Here is a 12,408-nt window from a genome sequence, read left to right on the forward strand (position 1 = left end):
TAGTGCACTACTTTTGACCAGGGCCAATAGGTCTCTGTTCAAAAGTAGAGCAATATGTAGGTAATAGGGTACATTGGGACACCATCATACTCAATTCCAGTCAAGAGTAAAAACTAATGAGTTTGGTAAGTGAAGCTCTGAGAGAGGAAAGAAGCAGCCTGAAGTGGGTACACACACACACACACACACACACACACACACACACACACACACACACACACACACACACACACACACACACACACACACACACACACACACACTGGGGGATTAAGAAGGTAACAGACTTATAGGACAGGAGGTATGAGACTTGACAGGGGGTGTTTTGTGAAAATATAACATTATGCTCTGTGGGGTTCAGTAAGTCATCATCACTTGGATCTGAAATCGTTCAAACTCTTAGCTCTGTGTGTTTGTATTTCTGGGTTGGGTGATGCTGTCCATGCATTTGTCATCTTTTTGTTGCACAGTGTTATGCAGATTTCTCTAGTTTATCAGTTTGCCTTTCTGGGTCACATGATGTTTGACAGGCAATGAATCATCTTTGTGTTTGTGTTTCTGTCTCATATCATTTCACACAGTTTTGGTCATGTATATGTTTGTATTTCTTGTTGTATATGGAGTTCCCCAATTTTATATAGATGTTGTAATGATACTCTATATAATAGTGTGTCTGTGTATTAGCGTGTCAGGGTCTCCTCTTACCTGGAGGGTACAGAGGAGCCCAGGTCAGAGTAGCCGTTGGTGCGCGTCTCGTCCTCGGGGCAGGGGCTGCTGGGAGTGTAGTCCACGTCCTCTCCCTCTCCGTAGTCCTCAAACTGCTCCTCGTTCAGAGAGGCAGAGGAACGCGTCGACAGGTCAGAGGTCACCGATGGGTTTAGCTGACTGCACCTGCAAAAACAGGAAGTAGACTTTCAGGAAGTAACATTCAATAAGTTTAAAGTGTCGTAGTGAAAAAAAACAAGTTGTACATTCATTTTTCAATTATAAGGGTGACTATTCAGATTCTGACAGTGCAGATTTTTTTATAAGATTGCAAATTATGTATTTCACATGAGGTAGATGAGTTACATGTACATTAACAAGCCTAATCTTTACAGTTTTTTTTATAAAGAGAGTTCACTTATAAAGACACCATATGTTCAACACCACACAAAGATTAACAACTAAAAGAGGCACTCACTTGTCACCAGGAAAGAAAAGTCCCCCCAGTCCATCCTCCTTGTCTCCTCCGCTCCTCCCGCCTTCAGAGACATCTGATCCCGGGTTGCTCTCCACAGCACTGTCCATGTCTAACTCTGCCCTCTCTCTGCCCTCCACCTCTCTTTCCTCCTCTCCCTCTGGGAATAGATGGCACCCAGGCTCTGGGTTAAGGGACACCCGCGTGCACATGATGACCGGATGTGCAAGGGCTTTGTCAACACGCTGTAGAGCGAGAGAGAGATTTGATTTATTAGGATCCCCATTAGCTGACGCCAATGGCGACAGCTAGTCTTACTGGGGTCTGAAACATAACGAAAAACACATTACAGACAAAAGATTTTAACATTTACATACAGAGGGAGTGAGGTAAGCAAGGGAGGTACACACACACACACACACACACACACACACTTTTGTGCAGTCAACAGAACTACAGGACTGTGCAAATAGTACTCTCAGACCTTCAGTCAAAATATTGATATCGTCTAACACTGATAGACACGTTTTTAGCAAAGGTTACATGTTGGTTGTGAACAGTGAGCTCAAACCTGAAATCCAAGTGCTAGAACTAGTGCTCAAAATGAGGTCTTAACTCATACAAGGTGTTAAGTAAAACACTAAAGGGATTTAAATCAGGCTTTTGGATTCCTTCATTGTGGGAAGACTCTGGGGGTCACGGAGGGTATTGCGTTGGGGTCAAAGGTCATGAGACTGGTCATTCAGTTACCCTCTTATAGCTCTAATCCAGTCTAATGGTAATAGAGTAAAGAACGACCGATAACCGATAATCAGCCGTGCCGATATATCGGACCAATATTGGCCTTTTCTAGTCTATCGACTATCAGCCCTTCTCTATCAGCTTAGCAGATTGTCCTTTCTACATAGCAAAGCTGCTGCTATGCCAGCCACCCCTCACTGCCTGAGCCACGAGCACTGCACAATGCAGAGGCATGTCTAGCTGGGAAAGTCAGCAGCAGCAAGCTAGCTCATTCTCCAACAGAAAGGTGCAGTAATGAGAAATGGATAAATTAACAGTGACCAAAATCAAACTCCTGTTGCAAATATTAGTTTAGTTAATTCAATAAGCTAAGTAGATAGCTATGTAACCTTTTAGCAAATATTACGATAACTAACCATTTCATCTGTGGTGTTATCTAGTTAGCTATATTAGCTACTATGCTAGCTAGCTGACTAGATAAACAAGGTGCTAAGATATCAGATAGGAGCTAATAGCCAACGTAGCAAGCTAACGTTAGCTGGTTATCATTTTGAACATGCACCATTTTCAGCAACAAGCCGACTCCGTAAATTGACAGTTGATAGTCAGGTTAAATGATTGTCGTAATAGGGAAAGAAAGAAGTGTTTTAAAATGCCTAAATAAAGGTTGGCAATAGGTTTAGCTACCTAAGAATATTCCTGCATATTTAATGTTTATGCACCAAGAAAGCTATAGATCACGTGTTTGTGCGTTCTCACGTCTCAAACTATTGGCAGATTTGAGTCATTCAGACAGAACGTGTTTGGTCGTTTCATCTTTTTTCCTACCCTCGCTATCCTTGTTAGATATTATGCACATTTATGGCTTGGCAGCAAATGTCATCGCCATTGAGCTAGTTCTCATAGTAGCAGTAAACATCACCAAGTGATATGAGCGACGGAGATTGATGTAAGGACATGTGAAAGGGAGCGGAGTTACAGCCTCGCTCTATCCAATCGTAGCTGTAGGATAAAGTTACAAACCGCCCATTTGTTGACAGATAGCTGAACTAGCCAACTGAGTTGTTTTGAATTTCGTCCAGGCAGTTTAAAGATGCTTACTGACAGATATAAGAAAAAAATCCAGATCACGGAAAATGACAAAATATACTAGTTTGATAAGCATCCATGATCACAAATCATGGCGTTAAATTGGACCCATTTGCATCGAATAGATGTTATTTTATATTCTCAAACTAACAGCAGTGCCGACATGATGTCCTTCCATACAGGCGTGACATGCTGGAGTGATGCTTCTATGCAAATGTTGTTGATCAGTAGGCTGATTGGCCCAGCATCGTCCAGATTTGGCCGGGGTAGGCTGTCATTGTAAATAAGATTTTGTTCTTAACTGACTTGCCTAGTTAAATAAAGGTTGAATTAAAAATATTTAAAAAACTCAGGGCTGGATGCCAAAAGTACTCTTCCTAACATCACTTGAACTCTGTTGGAGCCTGTCTGCCTCCCAGAACGCGCACACACATAAATACACACACACGCACGTACACAGTCACTATCTGGAAAGCGCACACACACATCTTTGTGCAGACTACAGGACAACGCAAATAGTACTCTCAGCCTTATTAACATCACCAGTCAAAACATTGATCGCATTAAACACTGACAAATACATTCTTAGACTTTCAGTAAAGGTCAAAACATGGTTGAACAGTGATCAGTGAACAGTGAGCACAAACCTAAAATGCAAGTGCTAGAACAAGTGCTCAAACGTGGTCTTAACTCAAACAAGGTCGTAAGTGAAACACTAAAGGAATTTCAATTAGGCTAGTGGAATTCGTCACTGTGAGAAGACCCAAGAGGTCACAGAGGGTATTGAGGTCGGGGGGTCAAAGGTTAAAGGTCATGAAACACTTGTCATTCATTCCGTGTCGCTCCAACAGCTCTAATCCAGTCTAATGCTAATAGAGGAACCTTACTTTATCTCTACATACCGGAGAAGTAGGAGAGAGGGAGAGAGAGAGAGATGCAGAGAGAGACGAGAAAGAGGGAGGTACAGAGGCCAGCCCAATTACACACAGGTACATCCCACACAGAGCATTAGACAGCTTTGGAGGATAATAAAGGCATTATCACTCAAGGGCTCTCACCTCTAACTGATCTCTATCTCTCTCTCTCTCTCACTCTCAATACTGGTTGAACTGCTAACGGATGAAAACTCAAAAAGCACTATTCCTAATTTCACTAAAGCGCTGTTGGAGCCTGTCTGCCTCCAGAACACACACCCAACCCTTGATCGCACACACAAACACACCCATACACCCAACCTGTAGGCAAACACACACACACACACACACACACACACACACACACACACACACACACACACACACACACACACACACACACACACACACACACACACACACACAGTCTGTAGGATTAAGCGACAGCAGCAGGGACCCTGAGGCAGGGAGGGCCAGGGACAATACAAGGAGAAAGAGCCTGTTTAGTATTCCATAGAGGACCAGGAGGAAAAAAAGAAAAAGTGCAAGAAAAAAGTAGCAGTAGTGAAGAGTGTAAATCCCTTACAGGAAACGCACAAAGAAAAACACACAGTAGGAAGAATTGGTACGATTTTAGGTGAATGGTGTTGATTAACCCGACTTGACACCTGATGCTGAAGAACTATTTGGGCGTGAGGAAGTCGTTTTGCATAGCCAGTGTGCACAGCGTAGGATCTTGCCTGCTGTGTTTGGTGCTGTATGGTGGGCATGGCTAAGAATGGTTAAAGTACAGTTCAGTAGACAGAAGTTGAGCAACTTCCAAAGGTCTTCTCCCTCAAGACATGAGACTCAGATAGGGCTATTACATACAGATGAGCCTCCAATCCATCTGAATTAAAGCTCAGTTGAGGGCAGACAGACAAAATGAACACACACAGACAGCCAGACCGCCAGGCAGCGTCACCCCAGCCCTGGTAGTCCAGTACAATAGAGACTGGGACAGTTTGGTCAGGGTGGGTGAATGCCTTTATGCCAGTAAGCAGTTGGTAGCTTAGGTCAGAAGAGACAGGGCAGAGAAGGATGGGGTAGTGGTTTGTTTTGGATGGGGTTCAGCTGGCACTCCTCCAGTCACTCCTGAGCTGTTCTGACAACAGTGGGAACAGGGTGATAAACGGGAGGGGCCGAGGGGGTGGAGTGTGTGTATGTGGCAGTGTGTGTATGGAGACCGGCTTCTCTACCGGATCCTTTCACAACAAACTACCCCTGAAAAGCCTGCCGGCCATAACAGCTGAATACCTAGGCTACCACAGGCTAACACATCACTGTGTTCCCAAAGGTGTACCAGGATGCTGTCAGAGCCATATATACAGATATCTGTGGAGGTTGCCAAATGACCTCACAACAGCCAGTGGAGTGGGTGTTACCTGAATGCCAGAGGGTGTTGCACTCTTCTTTAATTATGCCATGTTAGTACAAGCTTTAACTTCTTCGGGCTAGGGGGCAGTATTCGGAAGTTTGGATGAATGAGGTGCCCAAAGTAAACTGCCTGTTACTTAGGCCCGGAATTGGTAGATTTGGATAGAAAACACTCTACAGTTTCCAAAACCGTTCAAATAATGTCTGTGTGTATAACAGAACTGATATGGCAGGCGAAAACCCGAGGACAAACCATCCAGATTTTTTTTTCAGCTCACCCTTGATTACTATGGCTGTCAATGGGAATATAAAAGGAATACCTCCCAGATTGCAGTTCCTAGGGCCTCCACTAGATGTCAACAGGCCTTAGAAAGAGTTTCAGGCTTGTTTTTTGAAAAATGAGCTAGAATTTGTAGTTTTAGTAAGTGGCTCCCATTTTGGCTGTAGTGTTTGTTGCGCGTTCCGGTGAGTGCGCGTACTTCGTTATTTATCTCCGGTAATGGTCTCCGGTATTCTCAGTCTTAAATTTGATCGTTTATTTACATATTAGGGTACCTGAGGATTGATTAGGAACGTTGTTTAATATGTTTGGAAGAAGTTTATTGGTAACTTACGGGATTCATTTGTATGCATTTTGAACGAGGGAAACCGGTGGATTACTGAGTCTAGCGCGCCAATGAAACTGACTTTTTTGGGATATAAAGAAGGACTTTATTGAACAAAAGGACCATTTGTTATGTAGCTGGGACCCTTGTGATTGCAACCAGATGAAGATCTTCAAAGGTAAGTGATTTATTTTATCGCTATTTCTGACTTTCGTGACGCCTTTGCTTGGTTGGAAAATGTATGTAATGCTTTTGTGTGCGGGGCGCTGTCCTCAGGTAATCGCATGGTGTGCTTTCACCGTAAAGCCTTTTTGAAATCTGACAACGTGGCTGGATTAACAAGAAGTTAAGCTTATAAATTATGTATGACACTTGTATTTTCATGAATGTTTAATATTATGATTTTTGTCATTTGAATTTTGCGCTCTGCAATTTCACCGGATGTTGTCGAGGTGAGACGCTAGCGTCCCAATGATCCGTAAGAAGTTAAGAGCATCCGAGAGGGTACAGTTGATCGCCACCTCCCAGTATATGCCCATTCTTGCTCTTCTCTAATATTGATGGCTCTAGATCACTTACTGGAGTTCTCTGTCTCTCTCTAACTCTCTCTCTCTATAACTCTCCCTCTCGCTCTCTCTGGTTTCCCATTCAAGATCAAGTGAGAGATGGAAAGCCCCCAACAACCTGAGAGACCAAGACCCAGGGGCTCTGGCCTGGTTTCCTGATATCCAGGCCAACACCCATTCCTCTCCCTCTCTCTCCTTGTCTTCCGCTTCCACACATCCCAGGTGACGTCAGGGGCTGGAGGGTGTGAGGAGAGGTTGAGGGGATGGGGTGATGGGGTGGAAGAAGGCTTTTCTATTGCCAAAGAGTCATTGGTATGCCATCAGACTGTTTGTGTGTGTGTGTGTGTGTGTGTGTGTGTGTGTGTGTGTGTGTGTGTGTGTGTGTGTGTGTGTGTGTGTGTGTGCGCATACGCATATGTGACTCGTTTCAGGAAACTAGGCGTATGTCGCGGGTCACTACTTCACAGGAGAGCCATTTGAATTTAAACTTTTGTTTTTTGGCAGAAATGCCTTCTGGAACATGCAAACTTTCGTGTGCCTTAATAACAAACTTGCATTCCATCTGTAAATACAAATACAATTGTTAAATTACGAGCCTAGTTGGTTTAGCCACAGAAAAAGATAGAGTTACCTCCCCGCTTGCCATGATTGGCTGAGATAATGAGTGGGCTGGACACGCCGAGAGATGCGTTCAGATTGGTCTACCATGTAGCACATGTCTGTCTATTTGAGCTGGTCAGTATGTGTAAGTATATATCGTTTAGTAGAACTGCATAAGGGTTGCTCTCCACTTTCTGGAGGATCGAGTTTTGAAATCAGTAGAATTGGAGTATGATAGCTAAGGAGAGGGAGAAAACACCTCTCTCCGGATTACATCTTCAAACTAAGGGTATCTGTGACAGGGAGAGGTGTCCATCCATGATGTATAAGATAGTAAGATAGTCTAACTAGCTACATTTTCGAATATTACATGATTCTAATTTTGACAATGTCATTTTCATTTCAAGCTAAAGTGTACTGTTAACTAGCTAACTAACATTAGCTGGCTGCCTCGCTAGCTAACGTTACGCATATGATCTTATTATTCATATCTCAGAGCCATTTGCTTTGCTAGTTATAGCCTAATGTTAGCTATCTAACATTGAACCTGGTTGGTTAGCTACCTGCAGATTCATGCAGGCTAGTAACGTCATGAGTTGGGATTATGGTTCATTGTTTACCTAGCTAGCTTGCTACATGTCTAACAAAAGACTCCACTATGCAAGTAACCATTTCAATAGAATGTCACTGTGACAACTGTTGATAGATGTAGCTGCGAAATTCACTCTGGCTATCTACTCTGATTTCAGAGCACTCTAGTCTGAGTGTGCCAGAACGCAGAATAACTGATGAATTTACGAAAGCTCAACACCTGTTGAATATTGCCGGTGTCAGTAAACATTGGCAAAAAAAGCGTCAATTGTTGCCAGCAACACAGTTGCTGTCACCAACGCTCTGGATAACATAAAAACAGCCTAACCAGCTCTGCTAGGGCGAGTAAAACGGTCAGTGAGCTGTTATATCGTTTGTGTCTGGAAGTAGTTGGCAAGCTAGCCAACGTTACAGTTAGCTTGGGTGCTTGACTTCTGTTGTTAGGACAGTATGCTCGGATCAACCCTTAAAGAGATGGGTGGGGCTAAAGCTTAAGATGGTGTGAATGATGCTGAATGGGTGTAGACAAAGGAGAGCTCTCCAGTAGGTACCAAAATATTCAAAGGCCATTTGCTCAAAAGTGAGAAACAAGTCCCATTGTTCCTCAAATGCAGTGTATGATATACCATTTTGTAGCTCTGTGTCTCAGCTGTTATCCAATGTAAAAAACACAATTTAATTTTGCTCCATAAGACCGAAGGCGGTCAGTCACATATGTGAACTCGGGTGTGTTTATGTTAAAGACTGTACTCAGCCCTTTCCCCCATCCTTGTGTTGATGTCAGATAGTCTCCCATCTCTACTCTCCTCTCTCCCATCTCATCTCTACTCTCCTCTCTCCCATCTCTACTCTCTCCCCCATCTCTATTCTCCCCTTTCCCATCTCTACTCTCCTCACACCCTCAGTCATCGGCCAACCCAGCCTGCTGGACGTCCTTATTAGGCTTATCATGGCCTGCTCACTCAGTGGAGAGAGAAAAGCCCAGCAGTAAAATTACTGTTATTGATGCTCTGCTACACACAGTAGAGTAGAGCGACTCCAGCTCTGGGCGATGCAATGCTGTTTTTGTGTCTAAAGAGAGGATGATTCAGAAGGACGCATCTCAATAGTGTAAGCTGTCTTCGTCTCATCGCCTTCATCTACACTACAGACATGGAATCAATTATATTTCAAGGGATGCATCTCAGTAGTCTAAGATGTCTTCCTCTCCTCATCCTTTATCTACACTAATATAAAAACACTAGAGGCTCCTGAAGACGTGGGATTGTGTGTCACAGGGACAATTGGTACTAAAGTGGGGTCAGTGTCAGTTGCTGTCATATCGCAAGTGGAGGAGAATGAGAGTTACTGAGAGATGATTGCCAGGTGGGTGATAGTGCTGCACAAAAAGAGAGAATGAGAAATGGCTCCACATCGGTGGTGCAAGCACTGAGTTACAATATAAAGTGCTTTGGACAGCAGAGAAGCGCTAGATACAGTCATACCAAATCATTACTATTAATCAGAATATGCTCCTGCAGACACTGGGTTTGTGTGCTGCAGTCTGAGTGAGTGAGTGAGTGAGAGAGAGAGAAGCACGGATCTCTGAGAGGAGGATCAGTAGAGCCATCTATTATTCACATCCAGCGCAGCAGAGAGGAGAGGACGTGAGAGAGGATGTGAGAGGGAAAAGACAGGGATAGAGAAAGGAAGAGGGAAAGAAAGGAACTGCTCCTCCCCTCCAGTCACACATCCACTGAGGGAGAACAGAGTGGAGAGATCAGAGCTGGACAGAGGGATGAGAGAAAGAGGGAGAGAGAAGGAGTGAGAGTCAGAGAGAAGGGAGAAACTGAGATAGAGGCATGAGGCTTGACACCAGCTTCACCAGGCATGGGAATGACTTAGACAATGAACATGAAACTTAGAGGGAGGGGAAATGGGCTGTCAGTCTAATGACCGTGGGATGTTTAACCTACACTGTGGTAATATGGTGTGTTATACCATAGCTCTTGGGTAAAGCTGTGGGTGGTATCGGACATGTTGAAATGCAAAACAAAAAACATACATCACTAATTTGTTATGGCTTCCGGTTTGAACAATAAAGTTGCTGGGCAGACACTTGCTGGAGCACCTTAACAACAATTACCACTAAGCAACAAGCATCTACAGCGCATGTACAAGGTGTGTTTGTACTATTCAACAGTATATCTCTAAAACATTACGGAATCCTTCTCAACTTAAGGTATTATAACTTATGGTATTATATTAGTTCCTGTACTAATATCAGTTCATCAGTTACGCGAGAGCATTAGCATCCACATATTTTTAGCTGGACCCACAGTCGAATTGTACTCATGCAAATACATCAAAACACTTTATGCTATTTTGAACATGTTGTCACACAAACCTCCTGTCACGAATTATGTCGTGGTGTTGCAGGGAAGACCAAAATGCAGCGGGTATATGGATACTCATTCTTTTAATTCACAAAAAAGAGTAAAGCATCCACAGAAAAAACAAAACAATAAATGATACTCACAACTAACAACAGTGTGGCAGGCTCAACAAGCAGTGCTCACAAACAATCTCCCACAAAAGACAAACACACCCTACTATATGGGACTCTCAATCAAAGGCAAATAGACAACACCTGCCTTCAATTGAGAGTCCCAACCCCAATTAACCAAACATAGACATACAACCAGCTAGATCAACATAGAAATACATAAACAAGGAACAGTGCCCAAAAAACCCCGGAATACATAAATCAAATCCCCTACAACAAACACACCACCCCGAACCACATAAACCAAATACCCTCTGCCACGTCCTGACCAAACTACAATAACAATTAACCCTTATTCTGGCCAGGACGTGACACCTCCAGACTTTTTCCTGGAAAAACACCGATGAATATAGTTTGGTCGAGTCAGCAAGTTGACGTTAGTGGGAAAAATACATTTCCATTTTAAAGCGCCATCTTTTCAGAGTATGGCGAGATAACATGAATATGTTAATACACATATGGAATGAATCTAGACTAGATTCATATCGCTCAAACAGACTTGGGAAGATGTAGCAACTACTTTCACACATGATATCCCACTGGGCCCACACAATGAAATTATGTTGAACCAACGTGGAGAAAGAAAGAAATAGAGAGAGAGAGAGAAGGGGAAAAAACTGAGATAGAGTGGGAGGATGAAAGACGAAAAATTACTATTGAGGCATGAGGCTTGACACCAGCTTCACCAACCATGGGAATGACTAAGACTCATGATTCCCTAAGTTCCATCTGGCAAACAGAAACTTAGAGGGAGGGAGGGGAATCTGAAGACAAGTTTCCTGCCGTGTTGACGTTCCTCTTACTACAGTATGACTATGGTGTAATTGTAATAACTATAGAGTACTGTGTAATATGGATGCCATACTAGCTCTTGGGTAATGTTTGGTGTGTTGTATTGTACATGGTGATACGCATAAAGACAAAACATTCATCATACATTTGTTATGGGTTGTAGTTTGAACAAGAAAGGTTGCTAGGGATAGTCTAAGTTGCTGGAGCACAATTTGCACAATTGAGAGCATCCTGTTGGGCTGTATCACTGCCTGGTAGGCAACTGCACCGCCTGCAACCGCAGGGCTCTCCAGAGGGTGGTGCGGTATGCCCAACACACTGCCTGCCCTCAAGGTCACCTACAGCACCCGATGTCACAGGAAGGCCAAAAAGATCATCAAGGACATCAACCACCCGAGCCACGGACTGTTCACGACGATATCATCCAGAAGGCGAGGTCAGTACAGGTGCATGAAAGCTAGGACCAAGAGACTGAAAAACAGCTTCTATTTCAAGGCCATCAGACTGTTAAATAGCCATCACTAGCTGGCTACCACCCGGTTACTCATCCATGCGCCTTAGAGGCTGCTGCCCTATGTACTGTTGAAGTCGGAAGTTTACATACACCTTAGCCAAATACATTTAAACTCCATTTTTCACAATTCCTGACATTTAATCCTAGTAAAAAATCCCTGTCTTAGGTCAGTTAGGATCGCCACTTTATTTTAAGAATGTGAAATGTCAGAATAATAGTAGAGAGAATGATTTATTTCAGCATTAATTTATTTCATCACATTCCCAGTGGGTCAGAAGTTTACATACACTCAATTAGTATTTGGAAGCATTTCCGTTAAATTGTTTAACCTGTTTAGGATAGGGGGCAGTATTTTCACGGCCGGATAAAAAACGTACCCGATTTAATCTGGTTATTACTCCTGCCCAGAAACTAGAATATGCATATAATTATTTTATTTGGATAGAAAACACCCTAAAGTTTCTAAAACTGTTTGAATGGTGTCTGTGAGTATAACAGAACTCATATGGCAGGCCAAAACCTGAGAAGATTCCATACAGGAAGTGCCCTCTCTGACCATTTCTTGGCCTTCTATAGCCTCTATGGAAAACAGAGGATCTCTGCTGTAACGTGACATTTTCTAAGGCTCCCATAGGCTCTCAGAGGGCGCCAGAACGTTGAATGATGACTCTGCAGTCCCTGGCTGAAAAACAGTAGCGCATTTGGAAAGTGGTCGATCTGAGAACAATGACACGGGTGCGCGCGTGAAGACACCATTTTCTTCTTTCAGTCTTTGAACGAAAACAACGTCTCCCGGTCGGAATATTATCGCTATTTTACGAGAAAAATCACATAAAAATTTATTTTAAACAGCGT

The 12,408-nt window shown here is 43.3% G+C and overlaps 1 protein-coding gene across 3 annotated transcripts in view; it reads right to left on the reverse strand.

Annotated features, from left to right (window-relative positions):
* Positions 1 to 12,408, reverse strand: part of LOC106564646 (rab11 family-interacting protein 4A) — a 51,651-nt gene that overhangs the window by 17,440 nt on the left and 21,803 nt on the right. For all 3 annotated transcript variants that reach the window (XM_014130820.2, XM_014130819.2, XM_014130822.2), the window contains exons 2-3: positions 1,184 to 1,425; positions 706 to 891 (exon numbers count right to left, since the gene is read on the reverse strand). In XM_014130820.2, the coding sequence (XP_013986295.1) occupies positions 706 to 891; positions 1,184 to 1,425 (428 nt within the window). The remainder of the gene's footprint in view (positions 1 to 705; positions 892 to 1,183; positions 1,426 to 12,408) is intronic.

Source organism: Salmo salar, chromosome ssa12 (assembly GCF_905237065.1).
Source record: "Salmo salar chromosome ssa12, Ssal_v3.1, whole genome shotgun sequence".
Taxonomy (NCBI): domain Eukaryota; kingdom Metazoa; phylum Chordata; class Actinopteri; order Salmoniformes; family Salmonidae; genus Salmo; species Salmo salar.